Source organism: Vigna unguiculata, chromosome 8 (assembly GCF_037176805.1).
Source record: "Vigna unguiculata cultivar grain cowpea cultivar isolate G323 ecotype 2 chromosome 8, ASM3717680v1, whole genome shotgun sequence".
In the NCBI taxonomy this organism is placed as follows: Eukaryota; Viridiplantae; Streptophyta; class Magnoliopsida; order Fabales; family Fabaceae; genus Vigna; species Vigna unguiculata.
The window spans coordinates 13,385,620-13,400,724 of NC_140799.1; the positions used below are offsets into that span (position 1 = coordinate 13,385,620).

At 36.8% G+C, this 15,105-nt stretch overlaps 1 protein-coding gene across 3 annotated transcripts in view; it reads left to right on the forward strand.

Moving 5' to 3' along the window:
• Nucleotides 1-15,105, forward strand: part of LOC114194480 (P-loop containing nucleoside triphosphate hydrolases superfamily protein) — a 27,394-nt gene continuing 12,289 nt past the window's right edge. Inside the window, exons 1-9 of one of the 3 annotated variants that reach the window (XM_085665609.1) lie at nt 1-393; nt 559-656; nt 1,499-1,588; nt 6,600-6,652; nt 7,312-7,377; nt 7,451-7,504; nt 13,181-13,240; nt 13,797-13,875; nt 14,136-14,203. In XM_085665609.1, the coding sequence (XP_085521735.1) occupies nt 152-393; nt 559-656; nt 1,499-1,588; nt 6,600-6,652; nt 7,312-7,377; nt 7,451-7,504; nt 13,181-13,240; nt 13,797-13,875; nt 14,136-14,203 (810 nt within the window). In that variant the 5' untranslated portion in view covers nt 1-151. The remainder of the gene's footprint in view (nt 394-558; nt 657-1,498; nt 1,589-6,599; nt 6,653-7,311; nt 7,378-7,450; nt 7,505-13,180; nt 13,241-13,796; nt 13,876-14,135; nt 14,204-15,105) is intronic. The other 2 variants (XM_028084731.2, XM_028084732.2) reach the window with 2 other exon arrangements.

A 15,105-nucleotide genomic window follows, 5' to 3' on the forward strand; every position in this document is an offset into this window, starting at 1 on the left:
GAAAAACCAAAATAAATTGTCCTCTTTTTGGAGGGAGAAGACAGAGTCCAAACTCCAAAGTCTCTGCACTTCCATGGCCGGCACGTGACCCATTCCCTCTCTCAAACTCTTACTCTTTCTACCGCCTTCTTCTACCTCTCTTTCTCCGTCAATGTCTTCTTCCTCCGGCTACGTCCGCTCCTCCCAACGAGCCTCCGTCTCGCCGCTCCGCTCGCGGAAGTCGCCGGTGGGACCCGCCAAGCCCGCCGGAAGACCTACCACACCGTCCTCCTCCTGCGCCTCCTCGAGGCCGTCGACCAAGGCCTCTATATCTTCGGTGGCTTCCAACGCTGTGCTCGACGCGAGCAAGGCGAAGGAGAATGTCACTGTCACAGTCCGGTTTCGACCCCTCAGGTTCGTTCATTTCGCTCCCCTCTAGTTTGTTGCTTAGTATGTGTCTTTTCAATTCGTATACTTTTCATTACTATTATTATTATTATATTATTATTATTATTATTATTATTATTATTATTATTATTATTATTATTATTATTATTATTAAAATTATGTTGTTACTAGTGGGAGAGAAATTAATAAGGGGGACGAGGTGGCGTGGTATGCGGATGGGGATCATATAGTGAGGAATGAGCACAATCCTTCCATTGCTTATGGCTTTGGTTAGTATTCTTATTCACTAATTACTTTTTCTCTACATGGACGCATCATAAAAAAACAAACTCTTACTTCCATAAAATAAAGGAAACTCTTACTATATTCCATTTTTCTCGTAATTAGACATGTTCCTTCCTACACTTAAAATGTTAGACTTTGTTTTGTATGAATTTGGATTGCCTTTAAAATATAATTTTTTTTATTTTTTAATATATCAAAATGGGTATATTTTGAAGAAATATGGACAATATCAAGAACACAACAAAGAATTAGACTCATTTTGTATGCACTAAATAAAATCATTGTTCGGTTAACTAATTGGCAATCAAGTTAATTATTATTTTAAGGTAGTTATTGTGATAGTCAATTAATTTATTTATAATTGAATGATGGTGTAAAAATCTTTATGTCATAAGTACATACAGTATTTATGCTATGTCTGGACAAAAATAGAAGTAAGAAAATAAAATCAACTTTTTCATAAGTTAAAATTAGCTGTATAAGTTACTTTGTAAAAACTCTCTTATAACTTCACTACGTTTTTATTTTAATTTATGCATGTTAATTTTAGGTTTTGGAGTTATTGATTACATTAGTTTTTAGAAAAGTTCTTAGTACTTGATGTACAACTAGTGCCAAAATGAGTGCAAAGAACAACAAAAAAATAGTTTGAGTATCACATTAACCGGAGATGGAAAACAAAGAACACATAAAATAAGATAATGATAAATAACCGTCTTGTTTAATAAGCATGTACATGATTTCTAAATTGAAGAATGCAGAGTACATGTTCATTTTGTGCGTTCCTTCTATAATGTTTCTTGTTACTATACTTTTCCTGTTTCAGATAAGGTATTTGGGCCTGCCACAACAACTCGGCATGTTTACGATGTGGCTGCTCAGCATGTTGTCAGTGGTGCAATGGAAGGGATTAACGGTAATGATTTTGCTGTTATTTGTACCAGTGTATAATAAATTGATTTTTGAAAAAGGAGGAGATTAATGGATTAAGGACTTGTAGTAAGTTAATGATTTATTAATGGCCTGTACGCTGTCTGCAGGAGCAATTTAATGCTAATAATCCCAATTTATGACGGTAACTCGGTTGTTATGTCAGAAAAACGATTTTCTGATAACATTCATAGAAGAGCAATTGCTATTGCTCTTAAATAGAATAAGAAAACCTTAATTATGGAAACTCCTAATATATGGTAGGTGTTAAATATACTTAGGTATCTTATCTTTTATTTTTTATCTTTTCTTTCTCTTCTATTATCTTTTTCTATCATTATTTGTATTTTGGGCTTGGTCCATATTTTCTTTATTATAGATACAATGTTTATTTTCTACACAAGGAAAATTAATCATATACCTTATATTTTATTATATTCAATACGGTATCTAGAGTCTAAGATTCTTGGGCAAATTTTCGTCCACCCCCCCCCCCCCCCCCCCCCGTCACTCCAACAGTCGCCAAGTCATGTTGTCGTCGGTGTTTTCAGTTTAGACCACGACCACACAATTTTGCTTGTCTCGGCCAAGTGACCACCATGCTGTCAAGATTGCCGCCATCGGAGTCCAGACGCGCTCCCATGCGTTGATCAAAGATTCACTCAGTAGATTTTTCCAACCGTGTGCATGGAGGGACGCGCATCGTTGTCTTCGACATCGGTCACCATTCATGGATTTGTTGTGGCCTCCTCTATCTAGATTTGAGCTTGTTGACTTGATCAGAGCGCTTTGGTATTTTTAAGGCTTTTTTGTTTCTCCCTCTTCCTTCATGGCTTTTTTCGCTGTCTATTTGATATTTCTTCTGCCACCAATGTGTTTGACCCGTCAATCTATACTAACTATGTTAATGTGCACTTGTCAATTGATAAGTTAGATGACAGTAATTATGCAACTTGGGCGTCAGACATTAAACTTTGGTTTGAGAGTCAAGGGTATGTTGATCATCTTCCTTAAAGAGTGACTGCTATTGCTTCCGGTGAAGTTTCTTGTTGGAAGAAAATTAATGCTCAATTATGCATGGTTCTCAAGTTTACCAATCACTTTTCTTTAAAACAAATGTTTCGTGCCTACGACACATGGAACCGACAAAATTATTTTACACCAATTATACTCAATGTCTTTATGGTGTTTGTCACGATCTTTTCAATGTTGTTGTTCCTCGACGTCAAGGGTCTATGGCTGATTATTTGGGTAAACTTCATGATCTTTTTCATGAATTTAATAAGTTATTACCTCTTGCCTCTCCCCTTGCCCAAGAATAGAGGAACGCCGAAGTTCTTCATCATGTTGGCGTTACATGGACTTGCGGATGAATATTCCTATGTTCGTAATTAGATTTTGGGTTCCTCTGTTGTACTCACTTTTACTTCTACTTATTCCAACCCTTTGCGTGTGTCAAGTAAACCCATTAATGATACACCTACTTTTGTCGATGATTCTTCTACTTTGGCATCTTAACGTGATGATCACAATTGCTCTCGCTAGCCAGGAAAAAGGCGTCATAAGTGTGACCATTGTCACATGGTAGGCCCTACTCTTTCTGATACCACCAACAAATTTGCTATTTTCATTGAATTTCTCAAATGATATGAGGATCGTCAACCCTCTTGTTCCACTGCTTTTGTTGCATTGTTGACAAATTTGTTTTCTTTTTCATCCTCTTCGGATAATTTATCTTCTGTTACAATGATTGTGGGTCTAGGGTTTTAGTTTATGGTGCTAGGACTGCTAACCTTTTTCCTTTTTTTATCCATTGATAATGTTCTCTATGTTCCTCTGTCTCCTTTTAACTTCTTATCCAATAGTCGTCTAACTTGTTCTCTTGGCTGTCCAAATTGCAGCAATTTGTTCCCAACTTGTCCAAGTTATCTAGTTTGGTGTGTGGATTGCGTCAATTAGGGAAACATAGTCGTAGTTCCTTTTCGTGTAGTGTTTCACTATGTGCTACATCCCCTTTTGACGTAGTTCACTCTGACATATTGGGACATAGTCGTGTTAAGTCTAATTTAGGTTTTAAATATTTTGTCACATTTATTGATGATTATTCCTGATGTACTTGGTTGCTTTTAATAAAAATTCGTTCTAAGTTATTTTATATATTTCAATCCTTTTATAATGAAATTAAAACTCAGAACGATTGAAGGTAGAAACACCAAACTGAGTTTTAATTTTATTATAAAAGGATTGAAATATGTAAACTAACTGAGAACAATATTTTATTAAAACCAACCAAGTACATATGGAATAATCATCAACAAAGGTAACAATATTGAAAACCTAAATTAGACTTAACACGATTAAGTCCTTAAATGTCAAACTGAAACAAAGGCAAAAAGGGACAAAGCACGTTGTGAGACACTACGAGGAAAGGAGCTACGATTATGTTCCCTAATTGACACGACTCACACACTAAACTAGATAACTTGGACAAATTGCTGCAATTTGGCCATGGGAACCTAATTGAGCATGAAGGAGAGTTGAAGACTCCATAACTGTGTAGAAGGGTGAAGATGATAAAGACCATGAGATTCACATTCGGTGCCAATCATCTGTCTCAAACTCCGGTCCTGTAAACAAAACAAAATCTTTAAAAGAAATAACACAATCAAGAGAACTGATTAGACAACTAATGGATAATAACTTAAAAAGAGACCGAAGGATATAAACAACACTATCAATGGATTAAAAAGAAAAAAAGGTTAACACTCTCAATACCATGAGCTAAAACCCTAAACCCTATAGGCATTGTAACAAAAGATAAATTATCTAGAGAGGATAAAGAAGAAAACATATTTGTTACCAGTAATGTGATATGTGGCTCCTGAGCCAAGAACCCAAGGACTAGGAAAAAAATATTGAGTTAGACCAACGAATGATGTACCTGTGCATGTGAGAAAGATTGTGATTATCAAGTTGAGATGCCAAAGCAAAGGAATCATTGGCAGAAGCAGGCGTATTATTGATAGGTTTATTTGACACACGCAAAAGGGTGGAACGAGTATAAGTAAAATTGGGTACAACAGGGGAACCCAAAATCTCCATGTAATGCCAACACCATGAAGAACTTTGGCCGTTGCTCAATTTCTTTGGCAGGAGGTAATACTTCATTAAATTCATGAAAAAAGAGCATGAAGCTTACCCAAATAATCAGTCATAGAGCCTTGACATCGAGGAGCAACAACATTGGAAAGATTGTGACAAACCCCATAAAGACATTGAGTATCAATGGTGTATAATAATTTTACTTGTTCCTAGACTTCAAAAAATATTCCGCAGGCACGAAACATTTGTTTTAAAGAAGAGTGAATGGTGGACTTGAGAACGATGCATAACTTAGCTTCAATTTTCTTCTAATGGGAAACTTTAGCGGAAACAATAGTAATCACTCTTTGAGTAGATGATCAATGTATCCTTGACTCTCAAGCCAAAGTTTAATGTTTGACACCCAAGTCGCATAATTAGTGCCATCTATCTTATCAATATACAAGTGCCATTGACATAGTTAGTATAGATTGATGGGTCAGACACATTTGTGGCAGAAGAGGTATTAGAATAGGCAACAAAATAAGCAATGGAGGAAGAGAGAGAAAAAACCCAAAAAGGTTCGATCAAGTCAACAAGCCCAGATCTAGAAAGAGGAGGCCATGACGAGTCCATCGATGGCTCATGCGCGGCTGGACAATCTGCTGGGCGATTGACGCATTGGAGTGTGTCTAGACTCCGATGGTGTCAATCTTGATGGCGCGGTGGTCGTCTGGCCGAGACAAGCAAAATCATGCGGTCGTTAGTAGAAACTGAAAACTCTAGTAACAACGGCAGTTGCAATGGCAACAAAAAAATTGCCCTACAACCTTAGGCTCTAGATACCATATTGAAATTAATGAAAAACTAGATATAAGATTAATATCCCTTGTGTACAAAATACACACAGGGTACTTTATTCATGATAAAGAAAATATGAAGCCCAAAATACAAATAATGATAGAAAGGAAATAATAGCATAGAAACAAAAGATAAAAGATAAGATATCTAACAACTCTTAAATGATCAAGTTCCTCTTTATAAACTTTCATACTAGGCTTTGAAAAAAATTCACAAAATGAAGACGTAACATAGAGAACCCATTTGGCAAAAGAACCAAAAAATTTAGTTCAATTCAAATCGAAGCGAAATGAAGTCTCGACTACCTGTTTGTGAGGATGACGACTATTAACAAGGCAACGGAACAGGAACATGACTTCTTGTATCAGCATGTCGGAAACCAACTTGGACTTTATAAGAAATAAAGCATTATTTTATTGATTACAATCAATCCAATTACATTCTTGTCATCTTTATTTTGTAATAATTAAATCCATTAAAATAAGGAAATAAGAGTATGTTGAAATAAATAGGAAGATTCTTAAAATATTTTTTTTGTAATAACTACAGAGATATTGATAATACTTTTGTCCTAATAATGTGCTATTTACAACACAAATAAAGTAAAATTTGTACATATTTGATAGATATATCTTATATCCCTATTTACATTCAAGATAATCAAATCATATCTCCGATAGTATCCGACTAAAAAGGGTGGTTTATTACTAGTGAGACAACTACATATTTATGGGAAAAAAGGAAGACGACCATGGTTCCTTGCCCCATTCATTTACCATTTTGGTTGACCCTGAGTACGCAAAAAAGAGATGGTGTTCTCATGCTACACAATCTTTTTCTCCTTGGCACTATTTTGGAATTAATAAATAAGGTTTTATGTCGTTTAACCTTGGAATAGCCTGCAACTAGTTCATACTTATGATTCTGAGATGGGATCTAGTTCCTCCCAAAGTTGGCATTTGTTTGGTTTTATAAATTTTATGTTGTGTCTGAGGCGGAATCATATTATTTCCTAGCAAAACACATTGGTTGAAAATTGCTTTTCTGATCTGCAGGTACTGTTTTTGCATATGGTGTTACTAGTAGTGGAAAGACTCATACCATGCACGTAAGTTAACTGTTTTATCATCTACATACAATATTATTATATATGCCACCAAACTCTGCAATATTTTATTTGACCTTTGCAAAATGGAAATGTGTTTGATAGTCCAACTTGTTACTGATCTCCACACAGTGGTTTAAAGTCAGACTGTTGCAAGTCAAACCTGGTGAACTAGGATTTATGGCTATTTTTTAATTTAATTTTTTATTGAAGTAGTACGCATTGGGAATAGACTTCTGAGTATCTTTATTATTTGCATTCTGCATAATATTTTCATTCCCTTAAATATTCTGATTTGTTTGGGATAAAATTTAGTGAATCACATTGGACAAAGGACACAACCATTTGACTTTGGGGAGGTGTGCTATACTTAAATTTACAAGAAGGAATAATTAAGTGAATAATTCTAACTCTATTCTCTACTTTACAATGAATATAAGCAACTTGGGAAAGTGGAATGGATATACATACAATTCCGTGGTTTCCAACGGTTACTAATCTATTCACTTAATGAGAGTTCATAATGTTGGAGAGTGACGTGTAAAAGCCAAGTAACTAACTATTAGTTATGACTTATATTGGCTAATCATCTGCATTAGCGTGGACTAGAAGTTTAACAAGAGCAAGAAAAAAAACTTATATTTGCTATATAATTTTCCCAGGGGGAGCAAAAGTCACCTGGAATTATCCCACTTGCAGTGAAGGATGTCTTCGGTATAATACAAGAGGTACGGAGTTTAGTTCTCCAAATTGTACTTTAAATCCGTTCATATCCTTGATAGGCCATGTTTGTCATTTCAGACTCCTGGTCGGGAATTCTTATTACGTGTCTCGTATCTTGAGATTTACAATGAGGTTAGCATCATATACCACTATTATGTTATATTGACCTCTCTCATCTTTATCAAGCTTATTATACCTATTCTAGGGCAATTCATCTTTGAAATAGCAAGAATGATGACCAGATTAACTCCATTGTTGTCTGAGAGCCCTTGCAAAATACAAAGGACAAACTGAATTTTAGTTATGGTATAAAAAATGAATAAAAAGATTTTGTTTAAATGCAGATGCGACATTAACTCAATATGAAATGGTGGCAAATGACTCTTGAAGAGATTTCAGATAAATGAAACAGTGAAAAACTACACTGTTACTGTTTTACTACTGTTTATATAAGAAGATAGTAAGCAGAATACAAAGAGTCAAGGCCCAGTCCTAACCCTAACCCTAAAGAAAGGATCCCATACATGATAAATAAAATATTACATCTCAACACTCCCCCTCAAGCTGGAGCATATAGATCATATGCTCCAAGCTTGGAACATATAAATTGAATTCTAGGCCCTCTTAAAGATTTAGTCAGAATGTCTGCAAGTTGTTCATTAGAGCCGACAAACTCTGTAACAAGATCCTTGGATAGTAATTTCTCTCTAACAAAATGACAATCAATTTCTATATGCTTTGTTCTCTCATGAAACACCGGATTGGAGGCAATGTGAAGGGCTGCTTGGTTGTCACAATATAACTTCATCTGCTCATTTTCACAAAATTTCAACTCTTGAAGGAGTTGTTTAATCCATACTAGTTCACATGTAGCTAGAGCCATAGATCGATATTCCGCCTCTGCACTAGATCGAGCAACAACACTTTGTTTCTTACTTTTCCAAGATACAAGGTTCCCTCCAAGGAATACACAATACCCTGTGGTAGATCTTCTATCAATTGGACAACCAGCCCAATCTGCATCACAATACGCTTCAACTTGAGTACTTCCCTTGTTCTCATACAACAATCCTTGTCCTGGGTTACCTTTTACATATCTGAGAATGCGAATCACAGCATTGCAATGATCAATGTGGGGATTTTGCATAAATTGACTAACAACTCCCACTGGATAAGAAAGATCAGGTCTTGTTATAGTAAGGTAGATGAGTTTTCCAACCAACCTTCTATATCTCTCTGGATCTGAGAAAAGTTCACCTTGATCTCTTGTTAATTTTTGATTTGAGTCCATAAGGGTATCAATGGGCTTGCAATTTGTCAGACCTGTTTCTTCCAAAATATCAAGAGCATATTTTCTCTGTGCAATGATGACACCTTCTTTTGATTGCGCCACTTCAATACCAAGAAAATATTTAAGACGACCCAAATCTTTGGTCTGAAAGTGGCTAAACAAATGGTTCTTCAATTGAGCAATTCTAGTGATATCATTTCCTGTGATAACAATATCATCAACATAAACCATAAGATAAACACATTTGTCAGGAGAAGTATAACCATAAAATACTGAATGATCCGCTTCACAACGTTTCAATCCAAAATTCTGCACAACACGACTAAATTTACCAAACCAAGCTCGAGGAGATTGCTTCAAGCCATAGAGAGAACGATGCAACTTACAAACTAACCCAGACTCCCCCTGAGCAACAAACCCAGGAGGTTGCTCCATGTATATCTCCTCTTCCAGATCACCATGAAGAAAGGCATTTTTAATGTCCAACTGATACAGAGGCCATTGGCGAATGGCAGCCATAGCAAGGAAAAGACGAACAGAACTTATTTTAGCCACAGGAGAAAAAGTATCACAATAGTCAAGACCGTAAACCTGAGTATACCCCTTAGCGACGAGACGGGCTTTGAGTCGGTCTACAGCGCCAGTCGGACCAACCTTAATAGCATAGACCCATCTACAACCCACAGACTTCTTACCAGGAGGAAGAGAGACAAGTTCCCAAGTCCCACTGTGTTCAAGTGCTTGCATTTCATCAATCATGGCTTGTCTCCATCCAGGATGACCAAGTGCCTCATCAACATTCTTAGGAACCTTAATGGTAGACAAGGAGGAAACAAAAGAGAAATATGGAGGAGACAAACGATGATAACTCAAAAAGTTATAAATAGGATGTGGATTACGAGTAGAGCGAGTACCTTTCCGAAGGGCAATAGGCCAAGTGTGATCGGAGTCAAGAGAAGATGAAGAGGATGAAGGATCCATGATTCGAGAATCTGGTGGAGAAGGATTTGAGTCACAGGGGTCTTCAGGCAAGGAAGGAGTCACTGGAGTGCGACGCTGATATGTGAGAAGAGGTGGTTGAACAATGTCATTGGCATTTTGAGGTTGAGTTTCAGGAAGAACCAAGGGATCACAGGATGGTAAAGGAAGGACTTGTTGAATAGATGAACTCTCCTCCATGGAGGACAAGAAAAAAGGTGTGTCCTCAAAGAATGTAACATCAGCAGACATATAATACCTTTTGGTTGAGGGAGAATAACATTTATACCCTTTCTGAAGGCGAGAATATCCCAAAAAGACACACTTAATAGCCTTTGCAGAAAGTTTATCAAGACCTGGAGAGACATTATGAATAAAACAAGTACATCCAAACACACGTGGAGAAACACGATACAAAGGATCATTTGGAAAAATTATCGAGTGAGGAATTTTATTTTCAATAGAAGAAGAAGGCATCCTATTGATTAGAAAACAAGCAGTGAGGACTGCATCTCCCCAATGATGAATAGGAACATTGGTATTCAACATGAGAGAGCGTGCAGTTTCGATAAGGTGTCTATTCTTTCTTTCGGCTATGCCATTTTGTTGTGGAGTATGAGGACATGTTGACTGATGTAAAATTCCTTGGGAAGATAAAAATGAGGAAAACGCAGCAGAAAAATATTCCTTAGCATTATCACTTCTGAGAATTTTAATTGTCTTCCCAAATTGGTTCTTAATTTCATTAAAGAAAGACACAAATATGGATAAAAGTTCCGATCTTTCTTTCATTAGATAAACCCAAGTACATCGAGAGAATTCATCAATGAACGTTACAAAATTGTTAAAACCAAAAGAAGTGACACGACTTGGTCCCCAAACATCAGAATGAACAGTAGAAAAAGCAAAATTACATCGTGTCTCAGACTTTTTAGGGAAGGAAGATCTAACATGCTTTCCTAACTGACACGATTCACAATCTAAGGCTTGAATGTGTTTGAGACTCGGAACCATCATTTTCAACTTGGACAAATTTGGGTGACCTAAACGATCATGCAAAAGTTTTGGGGATGAAGTTGCAAAACAAGATACTGAGGAGCTTGGTTTTAGGAAATAAAGTCCCCGTGACTCATGTCCTTCTCCAATCAGACGACCCGTACCATGTTCCTGTATAGCAAAGGAATTAGCAGTAAAGGTTACAGAACAATTTAAGGAACGAGTCAATTGACTCAAAGAGATTAAATTATAAGGACAATGAGGAATGTACAAAACAGAGTTTAAATTTAGTGAAGGTGATAAAGAAACTTTGTCAATTCCTTGAGATGCCACTTTGGATCCACTTGCAACAGTAATAAAATGAGGACTTTTGGGAGAGGAAATGGAGGAAAATGAGGAAATGTTACCAGAGACATGATCTGAGGCACCTGAGTCAAGAATCCATGGACTAAGACCTTCCACAGATTGAGAGATGCATGCAGTTGACATTGAAGAGGATGGGTCAGGATTGTTGGATTTCTCAGATTTGTACCTCAAGAATTCTTGGTACTCTTCATCAGAAATTCTAGATTCTGAATGATCAGACTTGGACACATGAGCAGCTTTATCGGGAAAACCATGTAAGGAATAACACTTGTCTTGGGTATGGCCCATTCTATTACAATATGAGCATTGAGGACGCCCACTTCGACCACCACGTCCTCCACGGTTGCTCCGACCTCCTCCTCTTCCTCGTGGTGCTACCATTGCTGATGTTTCAAAAACATCAGTTGAACTTTCATCTTTGACCAATGTAGGTACACGAAGAAGTCTAGTAACTAAGTTGTCCATCGAAGGGATTTGATCACCGGCTAAAACTTGATCACGCACATGATCAAAAGTCGAGTGTAGGCTCCTCAGAATTAAGACCATGTAAAACTTATCAAGTTTTTTGTTGATATCTTCTAATGAATCAGCCACAAAAAAACTCTTCAATTCTTCTACTGCAGCCCTAGCCTTTCCGATATGAGAAACCATATCATGATTGATTTGTTTGAGTGAGGCTACTCTTTGAGTTGCATCAAAGAGGCGTTGAATGTCGTTAGCAAAAATATCTTGTGCCCTTTTCCAAAAAGAGAAGCATGTCTTGTAAGGTCTCAAAATGTCTAAGACCCCTTGCTCAACTGATTGCCATAAAACAGCACACAACTGAAAATCCAATTTCTGCCACTTAGGTTTCTCTTCCTCTGAAATATTAGAGACCTCTTTTTCAAGATGATCATGATAACCTTGACCAAGAAACCACAACTCCACCGAAGCTGACCAAGAGGAGTAATTTTTCCAGTTCAGTTTCGCAGAGGTAATAATAGGAGTAGCTGATAGAGAGGGAGACATTCCACCCGTAGAAGCCATTAAAAAAAACTTAACTTTTGAGAAGAAACCCTAGGTTCAAGATATGGTCACCGAAACAGAGAACCAAGAGCAGATATAAGACCAGGAGGCTCCGGCGAGACGAACGACGGTGGCGCGGCGCGATTCCGGCGCCGGGAAGGCGGCGCGTGGTGTACACGCGCTTGAAGGTCGCCGGAGAGAAGCGGAGCGTGGCGGCGCGTGCGGAGGTTTCTGGGGACGTGATTTGCGGGGATGGGTTGCGCTCCTCGAGGCGCACCTAACCCTGACTTCGCCGGAGTAAACACGCCGGCGGCGACGGCGACGACGGCGGCGGACAGTGGCGGAAGACGGCGGACGATGATAGTCACTGTGACAAACAGTGAAGATGAACCAGACTCATGTTCTGGCTCTTGATACCATCTTGAAGAGATTTCAGATAAATGAAACAGTGAAAAACTACACTGTTACTGTTTTACTACTGTTTATATAAGAAGATAGTAAGCAGAATACAAAGAGTCAAGGCCCAGTCCTAACCCTAACCCTAAAGAAAGGATCCCATACATGATAAATAAAATATTACATCTCAACAATGACATAGGTTGAAATGAAGTTTGAAAACAGTATGAATAGTTCTTTAGTGTTTGTTCAACAGAAAATGGAAGCTACATGTTTTCTACCACCCTGTTGGAACCCAGTTTTCCCAAAGGAAAATTAAATGTTTTACACAAAGTCTGTTGCAGATGAAAATGGAAAGAGGTTTAGCATTCCATGTTGCAAAATATGCTTAGTGATATGGTCATTGACTTCTTGCAGTAGACTTAAAATATTAATTTTGGCTTAAAACTTTATCTTGGTTGGATCAGTTGTTAGGGAATATAAGCATACAAAGTTGTGCTTTGAAAAAAAAATTATTGCAAATATCTTCTCACTCAAGTTATCTCCAATTTGACTATCAACTCCAAGCCTGATTATGGAGCTATTTATTTTATTTTTGGCTTCCCTTGCCTCAAATTTCTCTGTATTCAAGTTCTACAGGCATGAATTTATCATCTATCGTTGGTCATATATATATATGTGTGTGTGTGTGTGTGTGTAGTTATATGTATGTATATATGTCTTAAATATCTTAAATGAGCATCCCTATTCTTCAATTTTATCTGCTCTTGTTGTAGGTCATTAATGACTTGCTGGATCCAATTGGGCAGAATCTAAGAATACGAGAGGATGCTCAGGTATTTATATTTATTAATTAATATTGGTCTCAAGAGGTCGTCATTATTTATTTTCGTTTTTTCATCTCACAAATAGCTTATCCAAAAGTCTTTTGAGTTTCTTGTTTTTGGAGCTCACTATGTTGTTAGCTTTGTGCTCTCACTGTTAAAAGTTTTACTTTGGTGAATTTTACTTGGCCAGTTTACCTTCAACTTTCCGTATGTCTGATCTTTGATTGTTGAAATTATAAGGTTTAAAAATGGCGGAAAGAGAGATTTGAGACTTTGAATAATAATATATCAGATCAATATGGTGTATTCTAATATGATTCTTAATTCTAGTAGTTGTAAGGTCCATTCACTTCTAATTCTTGTATGGACACATGTAAAACAATCCTAATTCTGCCATAAGAGATCCGAATCCAATTTCATATCTGTTAGATATATTTTGTATATGGGCTTCGGCCGAACCCTATCTAATGTTATTTTTCTTGTCGTAGACATCAAATATAGAAGGCATGATATGCCTTTTAATTGAATCTTATAATGAGACTACAGGTATATGTAATGGTGACAGGGTACTTACGTTGAAGGAATCAAAGAGGAAGTTGTGCTATCTCCTGCTCATGCCCTTTCTTTAATTGCTACTGGGGAAGGTATGATAAACTTTTTAGCGTTTTTCTTATCATTTTAAATCATTGGTAGCATGCACTTCTTAGTTTTTCCCTTACAATAGCCTTACGTTCTGCTCCACTGAAACATGACCGTCCTTTGCTCTTAAATTTTTCTGCCTCCTGCAATTTTATGATCTCCTTGGAGTTATTTATGGTTGAAATATTTCCTTTGTTCATGTATTGTTAGATTCTTGTTTATTCTAATTCATGCATTTTAATGTCTTGTTTCTGAAACAACGCAGAGCATAGACACGTGGGTTCAAACAATTTCAATCTTGTTAGCAGTCGAAGCCACACTATTTTCACCTTGGTATGTCAAGACAATCTCCATATGCTTAAGATTTAAATGCATGCTTCTTTGTCATTTAAAACTCCAAAAATTTTTCTAGTGGGCTTAGATTTAGAATCTGTTAAACATTTTTATGTTTACTAATATAATTTTCTATGTTACCAAAAGTCTTATGTAAATTACCTGTCTAGATGCATTAGTATTGTAGTAGTCTGGCAGCAGCAGCTGAACATAGGTGAATGTGTTTGCATTTGTTATAATCTTCTACCTCTTGAATATTTTGCAGCCTCTGGACTCAATGTTATATAGTCAACTTATTAGTGTATTTCCATAGGTAATATATTATTAAATGTACAAGTACTGGAATGCAGTCATGAATATTTTTAGTGTCAAAAGTATTTGACACTGACATGGTGACTATTTTGAGGTGCCCGTGCTTATGGAGTAAAAGAACTGAAGTTCTGAATCTTAGAGAATACATCTGTGACAAGAAAGAAGATTAAAAACGAGAAGAGAAAATGTACTTTGTCTCAGAAGTTTCATATTTTGGGACATTGATATGGATTATGGGGCAGCTGCAAGTGGAGATAAACATAACAGAATTGAACCAAGGCGTAGTAAGTGTGAGAGACGCAAAACTTGGAAGTTATTGATCCAAAAGGAGAGAAACAATTAAGTGTTAGTAACTGCAATATGGATTTCATATATATAATAATTTGTAACCGTATAGGGTGCGGTGTGTATTCTTGAAAATTCCTCCCTCTGTCTTGTTTCCTCTGATATAATGTATGAACTTCTGTAACTCTCTCTGGTGCTATTAATAAATATATAGAATTCTCCCTATTGAGCAACCACTTTGCATCTCACTTCTTCTGGAATATAACAGACATGTCAAAAGATTATGGAGGATTCTGATCCTTAGA